Raw genomic sequence first — 19,159 nt, forward strand, 5'->3', positions numbered from 1 at the left:
TTAGTTTGCTTTATTCTCTTGCTTTAGAAATAGCATGTTGCATGCCTTGTCAATGCTTCCCTATATTGCAGGCATATGAGGTTGTGAAAGCTAGCTTACTCCTGGCAGTGGCAATTGCTTAAAAGTTTCTAGGGAATTTTCAATGGGAAAAAAAGAACACTAAAATCTCCATTATTTCCCTTCAATCATACTATATAGTGAAAGTACTTTCTCAAAATATGGGGTAAGGGAAAGAATGTAAATATTGCTCACTACAGTGGAAGGATGGCAAATCATTCACTGATGTACAAGTCGATGATAGGAAGAATTAATGATAATTAGTCTCTATTGTTCATGCTCAAATGCAGCTGAAACGAGCAAAAGCTTGCAGCCTCATCTAATGCACCTCTTGAGAGGATGAAGTATATATTGTTTAAATTTCTGCTTCTTCCAGATATAAATCTTCTACTGATATTTTGTTTTCATTCTATATTGTCATAGTTAGCACAGATTTGAAAAAATGATGCCAAACTATTAATACTGGTATTAAGAGAAGCAAGTAAGGTACCAAATTGATTGGTTTTTGCATTCAATATAACTGGGGTTACCAACCACAAAGTACATAGTATCCTGTAATGGAACTCTACCCATCAAATGAAGATACAAAAATTCAAACAAAGTAACTAAGTCTACACCTAATAACTCGAAGTGAATAATCCGTTATCTCTTGTATTTGAATGTATGCTGGAAATTACAAATGCTTGCTTTCTGCATGAATTATGGTTCAACAAAAGCAGAGGTCTAAATGCAATAAATGCTGGAATTAGTGCTCCCAAGCTGTTGGAATGAAACAATCATGTATTCACATTAAAAAAGTTCTAAGGACTATGGAGAAAATCACTCTATTCGCTGAATAAATGGGTATTGTCTGGGAAAAAAAGAAAGGGGGGGAGGTGGGAGCCAGCATATTTCTCTATCTATGCTGCTGCACTTGAATAAAAACTACAATATTTGTCTCCATTGTTTTGCAATCTGATCTGGATAGGTCAGTCCAGCAAACTAAAGTAACATTGTTTGCTCGGTGAAATCAAAGTGCCCAATCGATCAAAATAGAAGATCATTTTGTGATTCCTCTTTCAACAAAGTACTAAAATAGATAAATACAACATGAGAGTGCAGCCAGACGATGTTAATTATATCATGCAATCTTGCTGCTGTGAACAAGAACCATCATCTCTATGAGAGCATTGTGAATGGTTGTTTCTTTACCTCTGAGGTTTGTTCTACAAGGAGATCTCATTGTATGGTTTCTCGATAACTTCATCCGTGTTTCTTGGAAAAAAAAAATTAATCAGTGAAACATGATTAAATTCCAGATTTCTCCAATGGGCCTTTGCACTTTATTTGCAACTTTAGAAAATCTTAGATGTATGCTTAGAGTTTAAAAGGGATCATGAGAAATCCCAATTGACATATAATCATGATATACTTAATGCTGAAAGCAATCCATAAGCTGATCCATATTCTATTGTTGGCCAAGCATTTGAAAAGGTGTAGCAGCACTCTCAATTGAAGGACTGACCGGAAGGTGAAATGCTTAGAGCTTTGATAGGGATCATGACCTTAGAACAGAATGATCTATTTCATCAATCAACCATGATATTCAATCACAACAGGGCATAAAACACTGCATTTTATTAGTCGCAAAGCACCATCTATAATAGTGTGGTAGTTATGTGATGATAATGACAATTATTTTTACGTGCAGCTGTGGTGTTTGAGCTTGATTTAAATGCACACGAAGGGTAATGAAATATAGAATGACTTTAGGTTGTTCCTAATGCTTCTATTGAAAAAGACCTAAGATTAGTTGTAAAGGTAAGAATGTAAGGAGAAAAGTTTTCGGACGCAAAGTGATAGTGTTTACCCATGAATAGGAAATAATAGTGCTCACCGCATATCATAGGTTATATCAGATGGAATACCTATTTGAATTTCTTATTGGAATCTTCAAATTTTCTTTGAATATGTAGGGAAATGCAAACTCCTTTGTTCTTGGCTTTTCTACATGACCATAGTGATCTTTCATCCTCAAATCTCATTCCTAGGATCAATTTACTAAGTATAAGATTATATTATTGTCAAACTGTTGTTCTGGTAAAAGCTAGTGAGCTGAGTTGTAGAGAAAATTGCTGATGCATGTTTGAGATTATTGTAAAACCCTTTCTGGGTTTTGTCCTTCGTTCTTCCCCCTTTCTAGACCATAAAAAAGTTTTAAATTTGAATAAGGGAAATAAAATTTATGACCATTTGAACATTGTACTGTTGCTGCAAATTGCAGGATGGAAATTGTTAGTTGATTTATAGGTTACAATCCTTCCATGGGCTGCCTTCCATGTTTATTGCACAATGCCCCATGACCAACTAAATCATGAAGAGGATGTAAGATCCTCTGTATCCCTTGGTATTAAGTGGAATTGTCAAGATGCATTTGTGTTGTGCTATAACTCCATGAATTGATTACATTGATAACTTTCCTCTCTAATAGATTAATCAATAGATATTCTCACCTTGAAAACATATTAACTAAATTAAACATCATAAGAATTGAATGTCAGTCATGGGCTTGTCTTTCAGTCCTATAGGAGGGCCTTACTTAGATTGATTTACTTTATCCTCCAGATAACATATTTGATGGAAAAGTGCATTAGATCTGCATTGCATGAGCTTATAGGTGAGTTAGTTTATAAGTGACTCACATAGTAAATTGGATTCATCATGCATGTTGACCATACACTGCTAGATCCTTTGCGATGGGTCAGGCTTCTCCAGTGGGGTAGCACGGGGAAGCTAATGCTTTGTGGTAGGGTGGATATCACCTTGATGATGCTATCTCTTCTCTTTCTCCCATTCCAATTACAAAGAAAGTAAATGGATGAGAGTCTCTAAAGCAAATGTTGACATATTTACCTATTTTATGACCTACGAATTGAAAGAGCGGGTAGCTCTTATTTACTTTTTATTTTTCTCTTGTAGGTATGGAGTGTGATTGCATGACATGTGTACTTGTATCTGACACATAAAAGGGTTGGATTTTATAATTTGCTAAGTAGGATACCAATAAATGAGCTTGTACAATTGTAATGATTGTAAAATCATTTACATATCATTCACATAAAATGTTTTGACTTTGGATTATGCTTATACCCACTAATCACCATATTTTATTAGTATGTAAATGGTTGGTTCTGACAAGGGAGAGGGGTGTGGCTGACTGCCTAGCCAAACAAGGCATTAATATGACGAATCCAAGTCAAAGTGCTTTCCATGGTAAATTATTATCCTGAGAATCTGGTGTTGATAGCAGCTGCTAAACATCTGCTTCACTCGATGAATGGAAAGAAGGAAGCACACACTGCCATGTTATCATTTTCAGTCCACAAGTTCTAGTGAGGTGATCAATGGAGGGAAAGGCAAAATAATCTGGCCATCACATGGCATCAGATCATTGTTTGACACAAAAATCTGTTCTCACTTTTAAATGTCCTTTCAAGTCCTTCATATGCCATGGATTCTGTTCCTTGGAAAAGAATCTCTTTAAATAAGAATTTGTTTTTAGAATTCTTCTATGGAAACCGATAGAAGCAACGTAGATGATACACAAGCTATGGTTTTTAATCTAAGTTAGTAGGAAATACAAATGTGTTATCCTCAATTATGGCTTGCTCAAAATTGTGGGATAACCCTTACAAATTTTGTCCAATTTGTAGCCCACACCCTCTAAGCACGCATGTCAAGGTGCTTGTCAAACCCCCTCATGTGTAGTCAGGCTCTTGAGAAATGATCTTGATTTAAGTTTCAATTTGTCGATCTAAAAAATATACAAATTCTCTTTTTAGGAGTTAGCTGTTATTTTTTGGTGTAAACCGGGTTTATAGCCCCGATTTGCACCTAAGTCCCTCTTCTTGGTGTAAATCGAGTTTACAGCCCCGATTTGCACAGAAATCCCTCTTCTTGGTGTAAATCGGGTTTATACCCCCGATTTGCACAGAAATCCCTCTTCTTGGTGTAAATCGGGTTTATAGCCCCGATTTGCACCAAATTCATCCTTTTGGTGCAAATCGAGTTTATAAACCCGAATTGCACCAAGTAACACCTTGCAATTTTTTGGTCTTTTTTGTCCAACTCTAGAAATTCTTCAAATCCATACTACACTCCATTCCAAATGCCGAATTCCACACACTAGGACCAGATAAATCTAAAATACAAGCTACCTTGCAACAATATGAAGATTTCTTGAAGAAAAATGGAGATGATGATGTTCAAGATGTAGATCCAGACACTTAGTCATTTTTATGTGTCTCTAGTGTAGTGGCATTTTGTAAATTCAATCGACACCTCACGTGTCATTCTATGTATGCACTAATACACATGTAGGGTTGCACGTGCCCTGAGTCAAATAGGACTCTCTACCTTTGACTTGGTCACAAATTAGTTTTAACTTTCCTAGTTTCATGTTGCGCCTCTCCTCTATATATATGAGGATTTTCATTGTAATAAGCAGAGTTTCGTGACTCGCGGCGAGTCAGTGGGCCGGGTGACCCCTGCCGGGTCATGGTGACCCTAACCCGGGCTCGGACGGGTCAAGGGGTGTGACTCGCTGAGTCTGAGGGTCGTGACCCGACCGGCGTCACTTAAAAAAGTGCAGTCAAAAAAACAAAAAAAAATAACATTTTTTAATGATTTTTTTGAGGTTGTAATGCAGCACTTCTGGATGTGAACGCAACTAGAGCATGTTCGAGCACATCCACTCGAAGAGGCGAAATAGATTGTCTGTGGAGAGGTTGAATGATCTAGTCTTTGTTCATTACAACCTCCGTCTCAGGACCAAACAGATTTTGGACACTGACTCCTCTCCGATCACTCTAGAGGAAGTCGACCTCGAGTCTGATTGGCTCACTGAGTCCACCAATCCAGTCTTCACTAATGAGGACCTTGAGTGGGTTGACCAGGCAAACAGAGAGGCTGAGGTTGTGGCTATGGCAGAGGAGGAGGATAGCGCTACTCAAACTGGCACATCACAGGTAGAGACTGTGGCTACTCAGTCATCCAAGACCTACCTTAGATGCCTTTCTAGGAGGCAGATAGACAAGCCTGAGCCAAAGCCTGAGCCATAGACTTGTTTTTGTTTACACTTAATAGTTACATATATGTTTGGGAACATTTGAAGTCATGGATTTTATATACATTGGACAACATTTATAACTCTATATATCTATGTTTTCTAATTCCTTCAGCTACAATTTACATTTCTACGCATGTGATGGATGTATGTTTATGTATGTGATCAAATTAGCTTCTATTTGATGATGTTATAGTGTCTTTCTTTAAGCTTCATTCAATAATGGGTGTATGAAACAAGTTTTAAATCGTTAAAAATCTCTAAATTTCAAGGGTTTTCTTATTTTGCCAAGTCTGAGTCAAGTCACGTGCGGAGTCCGAGTCTGGGAACTTTGGTAATAAGGATCTTTTTTTTCCATATTTGTTTATGCAACAAAACTCTGCCAAAGTGAAAAGCAAATTGAGACTTGGTGTTCATTTTGTAAATTTGTGATTTAATCAAAAAAGAGAGAAGCTTGGCATTCAAACTTTGATTTGAGTTCAATCTTTTATATGGTATGAATGTTCTTATGTCATTGGTGTCATATGTTCTTGAATGATTAAAATTGGGTATAGTCTTCGTGTTAAAAATTGAAAAGTATTTTGAGTCTTTACAAGTAATCTTTGAGTTACTTTGAAGTTTCAAGAATTGGAAATTGGTTAAGGGGAGAATTGCTTTAAGTCTTTGAGCTTTTACAAATTATCTTTGAAAATTGTATTTGGAAGATAGAAAGTAGAGTCTTTGTGCTATACGGACTATCTGGTTAGAGTAGAATATCTTTCAATATATTCGTGAATCTTTGAACTGACAATATATTTGGGTTACAGTGGTTGATAGGAATTTTGGTACATTGAAAGAATCTGTGTTCCTAAGTGTGCTAACTCCCGTCCCTAAGTCATTTTCAAAAAAAGGGAAGTAACGGAAGACTTTGCTCTTTCATGGACACTTTACTTCCTAAGTAAATTAGTTAATATTACTGCAAGTTTTAAGTCATTTAAATCTATTCTGAAAAGAGAATTAGATATAACTGGTCCTGAAAGAAGAGGACTAAGTTGTTATTGTACCTTGGATTAGTGTAAAGTTAGCAGGTAGGAAAAATAGAAAGCAATTGCAGTAGAAAGGAAGAGCCTTCCCTTATAATTAGGAGGGGTTATATCTTGCCTTCTGAAAGATATCATCCTATGTGCTGTCGTGAAACATACATTTTGTGAACCTTAATCAGTTTACAAAATTTTCACCCAACAAAATGAAATATGCCAATTTCTCAAGAATCCCTAGGGAAACAGGGTGGACATGTTCATTAAGTTCTTTTTTTTAAAAATATGAATATAAACAAAAAAAAGCACACATCATTTCTACTTTTTGTCCATAAAAAGCTTAAACATCAAAAACTTTAGACATTAGAATGCTAGGTTTTGTTTCCATCTTTTGCTCTAAGTGTAACATAAGATTGAGTTCAGAATCTGGATTGGCCCTAGTATGCACTTCAATTTCTGTTTCTATTCTAGAAATTGAAAGAATGAAACCTCCACCTGTTGTTAATAGTTTATGCAGGCATGATATAGGGAAACAAATTTATAATCATACAATAAATACAGCCAGCGTAGTAGAGGTTGTTTCAACTTATGGACAATAAAGGGTCTCAACAGTAACTCATGGCTCTTGTTCATACAGTTTTTAAACTGGTAAAGCTCAGGTTTTAAACATTTGCATGTGCTTTGTAACATCATCCAAGTTCAAAACTCAGCCACTAGAGAGGCTTGCTGAGCTCACACCACTACCCCTAGCATGTTCTGCTGCAATGGTGTAAATAGAATGTCAGGTCCCATCCTTGATCGTTATATATAATCTAAACGAAACAATTATTATTAATTAATATAGTATCTATTAATGAATGATTATCTGAAGCAATTAAATACTTATTTTAATTAATATTTTTATTAATAATAATATTTGGAATATTCAAATAAAAAAATAAATTAATATTATAAACATAATTTATTTATTTAATTTATGAACATAACTTACATATTCTTAATTGTAAACAAGTGTGATTTGTTTTTAATAAATAACATACCAAAGGGTGCAATTTGCTAGAAGAGATACAACTCTTCATATCTATATCTCCCCATCTGATATTAAAGAGATGGGGATATCTCTTCAAACGAGGGTGGGGGGGAAGAACCCTCTTTTAGGATTTTTGGATGCTTCATCTGAGGGAGTGCCTATGGCACGTATCACCTGCTTATGGACACGATTACATTCCCAAAGACATAACATCTGTATTAATATTATTAATTCATTGAGATTACTCGGCAGAGACAATTCACCTGAGATCAATACGTAGAGCCGTGATTGTAAGGAGATAGAGAGCAGTGCCATCTTTAATTGGAGACTTCCTTAATCGGCCATCGACTTATTAAATAAGTCGATGGCCGATTAAGGAAGTCTCCAATTAAAGATGGCACTGCTCTCTATCTCCTTACAAATGACTAATCTCCAGTATTGGCATTGTGTCAAGTCATTTGTTAATTTGCAATATTAACATTATTGCTTGGCACTTGAAGCACCAGCCATGCTAGAAGTAATACTGATAGTTTTAGGAAAGGTGATATTGAAACTAGAAGTTGTTAAGAGTCTTCACATTGAACCACACCTAGGCATTTTGATGCACACACTTTCCAAAGGAAATTATAGATGGCATGCTCCGTCTAGCTAGTGATGAAACAAATGATGAAAACCATAGTATAAACAATCAGTAACTCGCCAACTTGCAACCTGAGCAGATATGATAAGTACCCACTAGGTAACTCATCTAAAAACTAGCGAGTACCCACATGTATTAACTTAAAAAACTCACGTAAAGAAGGAACAGTGCAGGCCATATCCTGAAAACTAAATGATGAAAAAAATTCCTCATCTGCTCTTTTACAATCTTGTCCCCTATGCTATTTGATTTCTTTGCATTGATTTTAAGGTAATTTTGACTCATTTTTAGTGATCTTGAACTCATTTGATGGATTTATTGATAGGATTTGAAAGGTAAGTAACTCCTTTTTCTTTTTTGTTTTGGTTCATTTTTTTCATTTCATTCTTGTTGTGTTCCAGAACTTCTAGGGTTTTAATGTCATGTGTTTTGTTTATTATTTCCTTTACTTCCTTCTTTTAGAGCTAGGGTTTACAATTTTTAAAGCTCGTTTCCTTTTTGTTAAGGTTTCAATTTTGCAAACAGAAATGGTGTTATTTTATGATCAGATTAATGAAATGCAGATGTAAGACAATTCAAACAGAAAATTGCACAGCATATATCCTGGGAAAACCTTCCAACTTGAAGGTGAAAAACCCAGCAACAAAAGTCTCTGATTATATTTATCAAATATAGGTATGTCTTTACAAGATTGCTTCACTTCATGAAGCTATATGTATAAATCGATTCACCCTAGACTGCTGTATATACAATCCGAACTGCTGTAGGATACACGAACTGCTATAGGATGATCTATGACATTCAATCTGCCTTGTATACTGTTCAATCTGCTGTGCGTGAAATTGATCTTCTGCTGGGTGAATATCGGACTGATGTATATGAGATATATGTGATCTTGCTGAGAGTATGTCAAACTGCTGATGTGTAATGTGTGTGTTCAACGAAGGGAGATTCGACCCCTTTTATACACATCGATAGTGCCCCTTCACCAAGGGTCGGCACTCTCCAAATCAACACGACCCAATGCAAGGGGTGGCGGACTTTCCAAGTCGGCCCCATTAGTTAAGCGATTATTAATTATTAGCAAATCGTATATGCTAGTCGGCATATATAAATACTTAATTACATTTTCATATTTAATATATATATATGAATTGGCTCATATAAATGTATAAAGCCGATAGGCCACTTAGACATTTATGTTATCTATGTTGGCCTGAAGGAATCCGACCATAGCTACAGTAACATTAACAAATCGCACCAAGTAACCATAATAGTGGCAAGACCAGAGATCTTGCTTGGAGGCATGGCACACTAATTACAAAGACAAGAAAAATGGCGTGCAATTTTTATGGCTTGAGGATAATTAGAAGCATCAATCACCTCAAATACCACCTTGCACAAATCCATAGCCAAGATGCACAACAATGTAGTTCAATAAAACGCAAGGTTATCCTTGCCTTGTAGGAGGAGAAGAAGTTAGAAAAGAAGAAAACAATTGAAGCAATCACAGCTACAATGTATTCTCCTTCAAACTCAAAGACTGATGTAGTAGGTTCTTGTCTTTACCCACAAACACAAGGCTCATCCACTAGAGAGAGTTCTAGCAAAGTCCACTCAAAAGAATTCTTTGATCTTCATAATGATTCTAGTGCACAGCATTCACTCAAAGATACTAATTGGAACCAAAAGAAGCATCATGAAGCAAGAATAGTATATGCCAATTTTTGGTATTATAACATACTATTCCACGTTGCAAGGAAGCAATATCGAAAGTTGTTGATCAATGCATTAACTATAGTTGGAAAAGGGTTCAAAGCACCTTGTCCATATGATTTGAGCCATAGTTTGTAGACTCGGCAAGTAATCGCTGAGTTTGTGAGTACTCGCTTGAAAAAACCCTTCCCGAACGATTCGCAGGTTTACTCGCATTAGGAGGTAGCAAAGAACTTGCGAAAAAAAAATTGCATAAACTTAGTGAAAAGCTCGAGAATACTCGCAAAAAACCACACCCTAACTCGTGGATGCAGTCAACAGGCCTTGGACGCGATTTTTATACAAATTTGACACAATATTACCCACGATTTCTCCTATAAAATCCTAACCCAACCCTAGATGACAGCACAGTGTGTATATAGTTTGAACTTCCATTCAATGATCCAGCAGTTCGATTCGGCAATCAGCATCGGGTTTTTTTCAAAAAAAAATTGCTTGCATTTTATTTTTTCAAAAATCTTGTTAAATTTAATAAAAATTTATATGTTTTCAAATTTTTGTTCAATCACAATTTTATAAAAAAAAATATAGAGAAATCTATTATGAACCAATATAGAGTTCTCTGTATTTATTTTATAAAATCTATGAATGAAAAAAAAATCAGAATATATTAAAAAAAAAAATGGAAAATAACATTTGCATACTCAAAAAAATTATTAAAACTTTAAAATATTTAATTTTTGCATGTATTAAATTTTAAGTTATTAAATTTCAATTACAATATTATTAATTTATTATTATTTATATATAACTATATGATATATTATTGAATATTGAAATATTCATTGTTTTACAGTTTTACTTTTAAGTTTAGTTTGTTCAATGTATATGATATTTATTAATATAAAATAGTAAAGAGTTTGTACGAAGTTTAGTAATATTGTGGCTTCATCCACTAATAAAACTATGAAGTAGACCAGAGATCAAAATCCTAACAGACCGCCCATGAGAGAACTACCCACCACCCATACATTCAATTTCCTACATTTGTATGTTTACTGCTTCGCACAATAGAAAAAAACCAAGCCAACTACGCCTACAAACAAACCTTCCAAGCAAGTTTAACATAATTACATTTATTACAAACTCGATTTAGCCAAAAAAGTCCAAACAAAAAATAATTTTTACCAACATGTATCAATTTTTCTTCTCTTCCTCTCATGGCATGCTGACGCAGTAATCCTCCTTCTTGAACTTCGGTCTCTTCCTTAAATTCTTCACAGCATCAGGGCCCAACATCTGCACCTCCAACTCTCTATCTCGGAGATCCTTGACGAAATCCCAACCCACTTGGGCTTCCACTTGACACTCCTCCCTATTACCAAATGCACCCCACAACAGAAAGGGCCTCAGAGGCAGAGAGAATTCCGCAACATGCATCCACTCACCATTCAGCGCCACAAACCTTTCACCGGGTCTCGCCATTGCTATTAATGCTCCCATCCCATAAGTCCACTAAAATCTCACACATTTCCTCATTACCTAGTGGACATCTTCCTTATTTCCAAGCTCCAGACACCAGACCAAAAAGAGATATGCAATATCGACATTAGTTCAATATTTATATTCTGACTTCAAGTATTCTTCGCCTAGAAAAACATCCACCATTGGCAAGAACATTGGGTCTTCAAATTTGAAGACATTTCTCAATCTCTCTTCGGAAATTTTCCCCAAGAAAGCGAGTTGTTGCTTTCTAGTAATTAGAGTAAAGTTTGCCTCCATTGCAACATGCAACCCTCAACAATCTCACCAGTGCTCACAACAATCAAGGGCAAATGCAGATGGGCTTTGACAAGACACAGCCAACAAATATGAAGGGCTTTGCACATATACCATCGTAATAGAGCAAGACATTATGCTTCATTAATACTTCCTCCTTTGGTTGCGTATGGAAACATCTAGTCATCAACTTGCAAATCTCTTAGATCTTCCCAAATCTCATCAATTTGGGCATCATGAATTGCCACCGCCAAATTTGACAAGGTGTCAACCAAAACATTCCCTTCCTGCCTCTTATGAGTTTAAATTAACTCATGAACTTTGACAGCTCACTTCTTATGATTTTAATAAGTTTATTTAACCTCCATGCTTAAGCTTCACCCTTCTAAATTGCATTTATAACTATTAAGTTATCATCTTCTAAATTTAGTTTCAAGACTGACAACCTGCTCGCCAATTTTATTGCCGAGACGGCCACTTGAGCCTCGGCTTCATTATTCATACCATCCATCAACTTTTTGGCTCCAAAGGCAACAATATTACCATTGCTATCCCAGCAACAAACCAGTCCCAAATGGACTGGGATTACCTTGCGACGCCCCGTCAAAGTTGATCTTGATCCAACCATCTTCCAATTTGGGCCAAGTTACATTCTTTCGAGTCAAATAAACTGGACCAATCCAGGAAGGCCCTTTAACAAGCTTTACTTTTAAGTTATTAATTTATATTTGATATAATAATTATTAAAAATTTAATATATATACTGATATGATTTTGAATATAGTTTTAATATTTTATTATTGTTTAGGCCACTTAATGGGCTTTCTAGGGTAAATCCTAGCATGGGGGACCCCTCTACATCGATTTGGGTTAGACCAGAACAAGGTTGGGTAAAGATTAATTTCGATGGTGCTTCAAGGAGCAACCCTGGCATATCGGGTGCTGAATGTATCGCTCGAGATGATGCATGAATGATCATTGTCAAAGGGGCTCAAAGGTTACCAAATGGCACCGATGATGAGGCCGAGGTTCATGCTGCACTGAAGGTAGTTGAGTTAGCAGGTAATCAAAAAATCCAAAAAACTTTGTCTCGAAGGGGACTCCAAGATAGTTACATATGCAATCTCTAGTGGATCCTCCCAATGTTGGCGTATTAATAAATTCATCTCTATTACTTGTAAAAAACTTAATTCCTTTCAAGATTTCAAAATCTCACATATCCGAAGGGAAGGCAATGGGGAGGCGGATGTTTTATCCAACTTGGGATGGGATTTGGACCCCCAAGGGATTCGTTGGTGGGACAGCTCAGGGGCCGATGTGGCATGGGCTGCACGAGCAAGACTTGGAATTGATGGCTCTTGCCATTGGGATGTACAAGATCATTAAATTTATTCTCCAGTTTCTTCTCTTCGTGTCGATCTTACTTTTTCATATTTAATCTGAGCCGCCACCTAGTTTAACTATTATGACAAGTTATTTGTGATTGGATGTATTTGGGGTGGCACGTTTTTCACCATGAGGATGGGTTGGCATGGCCTTGATATCGAACTTTCTGGATTTTTGGGAAGACATTTGTTTCTTCTGAGTGAAGTTGTTTTTTGGTTTGCTAGTGTGAAGGTGTGGTGTGGTGGTGGAGTAAATTCCTCGGTCAGAGATTCTTTGTCGATCGGGTCGAGTGCTCTCGCAGGCGAGGCCAATTTTACTTTGCACTCCACCAAACAACAGTTGGCATTTTTAGGGCGCGTTTCTGATAAGCAGTTGGGGGGCATTTTCCTCTGTGATGAGGAGGAATTCTTGGATATCATAAAGCGATTGTTGGGTCACGAGTACTTGGTGTCTAAGTATCATTATAGGGCAAACATGGATATTGTGTTGATGTCGATGGCTTGGGGGTTGTCTTTTGGAACCAAGGCAAAAGTGGAATGGGTGGCTAAAGCGTGCATCCCCACTCACATTGTGTGGTTGGTTTCTCTGTTGGCGAGAGCAGTGCCTGGGCAGGGTTTGAGACGTCCCTTTGGGGAAGGAGTAATGCCAGACCGGGTGAATGTGGAATACCGGTCATTCATGATTTGGCGGGATGGTGCAGAACGTGTGGCGAGGACTAATGAGGCTCGAGTAGCGTGGGAGGATCTGCTGGTTTACATTCATTCAGGAGAAGTTGAACGTGACATTGCTCGCGAAGCAAAGAAGAAGCAAGATCGTGGCAAGATGCCAATGACTGATGTTGTCAGTGGTCGGGGGTTTGATCCTGGCAAGAATCTGAATTTCAAGTAGAAGGTTTTTGGTTCTGTTTTCAAATTTTGATAAGTCTTGTTTGGAACTGGCAGTCAGATAGTAGTGTTGTCTGCGTACAACTGTAAATGGTTTATAGTTAATTTGCATTATAATCTGCTCTCAAACTTTGGGGTTTATCCCTGGTTTTTTGATGGAGTGGTTTGGTATGTATACAGATACTTCATTATTAATATAAAATCTATAAAATTATCGATCAAAAAAAATATTTTATTATTGTAAATTTTAAAAATTTCAAACTCATATTAATTATCATGTATATATTATTTATATATAGAAAATTCAAATTGTTTAAACTCATAAATATAATAAATATAGTGAAAAATTAAATTATTTACAATTTTACAATTTTAGCTCAATTCTTATATTATTTTTTTATTGTTGTGTTGTAGGTTGATTTATAATCATAATGGCATTTGGCTCCGCATCTGCTTCGAACTCTACAAGTGCAAGTGCAAGTCATGACCCCACTTGGAAACATGCCATAATGGGACCAATGCCAGGGATTGTTATTTGAACCAAATGCACGAAGAAGCATAGTGGAGGCATCAATCACCTCAAACACCATCTTGCAGGCATTCCTTATCGTGATGATAAACCATGTATAAAAACTCTTGAAGAGAACAAACGAGAGATGATAGCCCTCCTTGCAGAACTAGATGAAAAGAAGTTCGAGAGGACAAGGCAACAAACAACCATACAAGAAGCCATAGCACCTAACTTGCAATGTCTAAGTTGCCTAGATATGAAATTTATGATGATGATTTTCAAATACAATCATCATTAATTCATAATAGTTATTAGTTATTGTATCTAGTTCCACTACCCGACTTTGTATAATGATGCCATTTTATAATCCATATGTATTGAACAATCACATTTAATCGAAAACACTTCCTCATGGTTTTTACCCTCATTTGATACATTTTTTAGTTGAATTTTGCCAAAAAATAAAGTGTTTTTATAAGAAATTTTAGTACTTTTTAAGTTGCCAAGTTTTTGCCTTGTTGAGTACTCTCTGAATCTGAGGATGCGAGCTATGATTCGAGTGAACCCTTGTTCAAAGAAATTGTTTAAAACATTGAGGTCATTGTATAAGATCAAAAGATAATTTGATGCACAAAGAGTTGCACAATTTTGTCCAATGGGTGGACAAATGACAAGAACTGCACATTAAACAACTTCCTAGCAACTTTGGGTGGATAGTTGGTGTTTTCGAAATTATTTGATGCATCTTGCAAAGTGAAAAATGTTGAGAATATGTAATACGTTGGATGAAGTGGCCGTGGCAAGTGTGGTTACTGTCATTCAAGTTGTGACCAACAATGAAGCAACATATGTAGCAACAAGAAGACTTGTTGAGGAGAGGCACCCTACCATTTTTGGAACCCTTGTGCCACCCATTGATCTTTTACTTGAAGATACAAGTATATTTAAATGGGTGAAAACAGTGGTGGAAGAGGCAAGGAACATCAATAAATACATCTAAAACCACTTTTGGGTGCTTAATCTGATGAGAAAGCATGCCACAGGAATGGAACTTGTATAATTGAGAGTCGCACAATTTGCCACCAACTTCATCACATTGCAAAGCATTTCAGGTTCACTTATGTCTTTTGAGTAGATGTTTGTGAGCACTAGGTCAATGAAGTCTCCATACTGAATGAAGGCTGAAGCAGAAAGGGCTATGAAGACTATCTTTGATGATATGTTTCCCATTAGCACAGACAAGATCCTCAAGGTAAATTTGAACTTACTATTTAAGAACTTCCAAAGTAAAAACTTCGCTATTTATTTTTTATTTACTTTTTATTTATTGTCATTCAAGTTTTTATTGATTTTATTTTTAGAATATATATAATTTTGTTTAAGGTGATGAACCTTTTCTCAGGGTTCTATGCTCAATGATGGGGAAAGAAACCTAATGGGTATATATATGAGGCCACAGATGTGTCCAAAGAGGCCATCCACAATTACTATGGGTCCAACAAAACAAAATACGAACTCATTTGGCATAGACTTGATCAGAGATTGAACAAGTAACTTCACCAATTCATACATGTAGCAGCCCACTTTAAACCTTGGCAAGCTTAGTGAGAACTGGGATTAGACAATAGATGGGGGGGTATTGAAAACTCAAAGTCCACTATATTTTAGTTCCGATTTTTGAGTCAACAATTTCACCATGGGCAATAGGCAGCAGATAAATTAGATTGGTTACTGAATTATGGATAGAGAACATAATTTCTGTGTGAAATTAGGCCACTGAACTTTCCTTTTCTGCAAATACATCTCGTTTAGAGTATGATAAGAAGCTAGCCCACTTGAAGCATGAATTTCATCTATTAAAAGGACGGATGCTCAAAAGCTATCAAACACTATAAATTAAAGAATCAAGTTAATAGTGTTACGCAGAAAAATCGCCTATTTAAACAGACTGTAATTAGTCATCATCAAACATATTTTTGAATTTATAATTGTCTTTTTCTCAGTTAAAGCTTGCATAGTTTCTTGTACAAAATATCAAGTGACATAAATTAGCATATGAAGTGTGAAACATCTAGGTGTCATGGATATAGGTTAAGTACACAAAGAAAATTAAGATGAAATTTCAATAGATGAACCCCAATGGAAAGGGTTTTTACGACAAATGCTTTTAGATATTTATTTTGTGAAAATAGACGAGTTTCTATACAACTATGCCTATAAAAACAATCTAAGCTGAGATCTTATTTAGGTCCTCTGTGAAAGCACTCCAACGAGATGAGGGTAAAGTCATCCCTAACCCAGGGTATTTTGACCCAGGATTCTCAAGTGGCCATACCCAAAAAAGGACAAAACTAACTTGACATATCTTATAGGGGCATATTTGATATTTCTTATCAGGTTATCCCCGACAGGTAGGTGCTCATACAACCTTGGTGTTTAACGATTTATTTATGAATCTTACCTGTACTAGAGCTCAATTGAGCACAACAATACATCAATGAAGAAAATAAATACCTTTAGTAAGTATGCAGCTTCAGATATATGTTTCTTGGCAAGTTGCTTCCGCCGCATTGCAGCTTCCCAATCTGGATCACTGGAATCAACCCAATAGCATCGTATTCTTCTCCCAGGAAGCGCTGGACGATCAGAAAACATCTCAGCTTTTGCTCGTTTTGCCCTCACTGGTCTTGGTGCACCGGCAATCATGAATGCATTCACAGTAATCTCTGTAACTGTATTTGCAGCCTCTCGCGCAGTCTGCATTTCAACCAAGGCACATATAGGAGCATTCTTTGTATCCAGATAATTTGGCAAAATTTGGGCTTCCACGACTTTTCCAAACTGCCCAAGTGCTGTATTGAGGACTGGCACTGTGACCAGTGGTGAAAGATTGTCCAGATACACTGTGCGCTTTACCTTCTCTTCAAAAGCAGCATAATCTTTATGTTGGGTCATTGCATTGTTTTTGTTTCCTCGTGGAGATGATTTCTCCATAACTGCTAAAGTACCAAGAAAGTTCAGAAGTTCCTAACTACTCCTGTCACAGAGATAACAGAATATGATTCTTGTGGGAGATCATGAGTTCTAGGAACAATTTTTATGGCCAATACTAACAATTTGATTATATTTTTTAAATCAGTTTCATCAGTTTGCATTAAAAACTGAAAATGCCAATTCCTATATAACAAGCTTTTTTCCTTTGCGATTTCGCCAAAGCTTTCTTCAAAGGTAAAATTTTAGTATGCGTAAATCAATTTTCAAATGCATACCTTGCGCAGGATTGGACCTAGAGATGCCAGGGTCATGATAACCAGAACAAGTCGATAGCAATTTCCACTTAAAATTTTTATGAATGAATGACAAATCATATTTAAACCCTAAGTTCAGGTCACTGTGTTTTGTTTTAATTAACCTGGCGCCATATAAGCCGGTGATATGCTCTACAAAAGTCTGCTAGTTGCTAATTTATGTTATTATAATGTACTTAGTTTAGAATAAGTAGAAAGATAAAAATATAGATGAGAATTGATATAAGAGGATAGATAGAGATATATAGTGATAGAAATAGGGAAGAGATTAAAAAGAAATATGGAGGGATGAAAATAGAAGGGTAAAAAGATATAGGGACAGGGACAGGGATAGGGAGTGGTGAAATGAGTCTAGAGGTAGAGGAAGATGGAGGTAGAGAGGAAGAGGTAGATAAATAGATAGAAGGTGGAGAGAGGGAATGATACATATTGCAAGATGATGAAGATATAGAAAGTGATATATAGAGATAGGGAGAAAGATATATAGATAAAGAGGGAGTTGATAAAGTAATATATTTTGTATTACATTCTAATTATAATAATTTATAAAAACACAATCATTTAAGCAAGCATAATTTCAACTTAAATATTAAATTATGTAATGGTAAAAAATTAATATGAATTTTATATTTTACTAGTATTTACAAGTAATGAAACATATCAATTTTGTAGAGATGTAGTGGAAGATAATTGAAATAAATTTCTAAATTATAAATTAAAATAAAATAAATTATATGCAAACTTAGAATATATTAAAATCCAAATAGTAATTTAAAAAATTTATAACATATTACACTAATTAAATTAATTAATAATTAAATAAAATTAAATAAATAAATCTTTAATTAATTAAAATTAAAATATTAAGAAAATATATACTTTAAAAATGGTAAGAAAGATAAACTCAATATTAAAAATAGAAAAATATTATAAAAAACAGATTAAATTTAAAAAATTATATTTTAAATGAAATATTAAAAATAAAGATAAATTATACAAAAATTGTTAGCTAAAAATAAAACTAAATATTTTAAAAAGGTATATTATTTTTTTATTTTGATTATGTAATTTGTTTTTACCTTTTGATATTGTAGACTATGAAATTGTCATGTTTTTAATGTAAAGATTATTAACATTGATTTTTAAAAATAAACATATGAAAGGGAAAAAAAATTGAAAAAAAATATTAATAATGGATAATTTTAAAAATATTATAATAATAATGAATATTTTTAATGTTATTGTAATTAATAAAAAAAAAATTTAAAATTTGTGTGTGTGTGTGGAAATATGCATAGATATTATTTGGCATTTTTTCTTGTCTACATTTTGACTGATGGCTTCTCGTTGCTTGTGTTTTACATATACATGTGCCTGTGTGTGTGTGTGTGTAAATGCATACATGTACATAAATTTGTATACACATATATGCATGTGCATAGATATATTTAAACATGTGCTTGCAAATATAAATTTATGTGTGTATATATATATACATATATATGCATATATACATACATACATGCGTGTGTGTGTGTGTGTTTGTATATACACATGTATACATGTAGGCATGCATTGATGGCTTACATATATATATATATATATATATATATATATATATATATATATATATATATATATATATATATATATATATATATATATATATATATATATATATATATATTCATTCTCTATGTCCATCGTTGTCCTTCTTTATTGATTGAT

General features: G+C 35.0%; 1 protein-coding gene across 1 annotated transcript in view; it reads right to left on the reverse strand.

Annotated features, from left to right (window-relative positions):
* Window positions 1-17,705, reverse strand: part of LOC131065837 (uncharacterized) — a 31,276-nt gene extending 13,571 nt beyond the window's left edge. The window contains exons 1-2 of the mRNA XM_058000473.2: window positions 17,393-17,705; window positions 16,638-17,160 (exon numbers count right to left, since the gene is read on the reverse strand). Of these exons, the coding sequence (XP_057856456.2) occupies window positions 16,638-17,117 (480 nt within the window). The 5' untranslated portion in view covers window positions 17,118-17,160; window positions 17,393-17,705. The remainder of the gene's footprint in view (window positions 1-16,637; window positions 17,161-17,392) is intronic.
* Window positions 17,706-19,159: the final 1,454 nt, after the last annotated feature.

The sequence above is a fragment of the Cryptomeria japonica genome, chromosome 6 (genome assembly GCF_030272615.1).
Source record: "Cryptomeria japonica chromosome 6, Sugi_1.0, whole genome shotgun sequence".
NCBI lineage: Eukaryota > Viridiplantae > Streptophyta > Pinopsida > Cupressales > Cupressaceae > Cryptomeria > Cryptomeria japonica.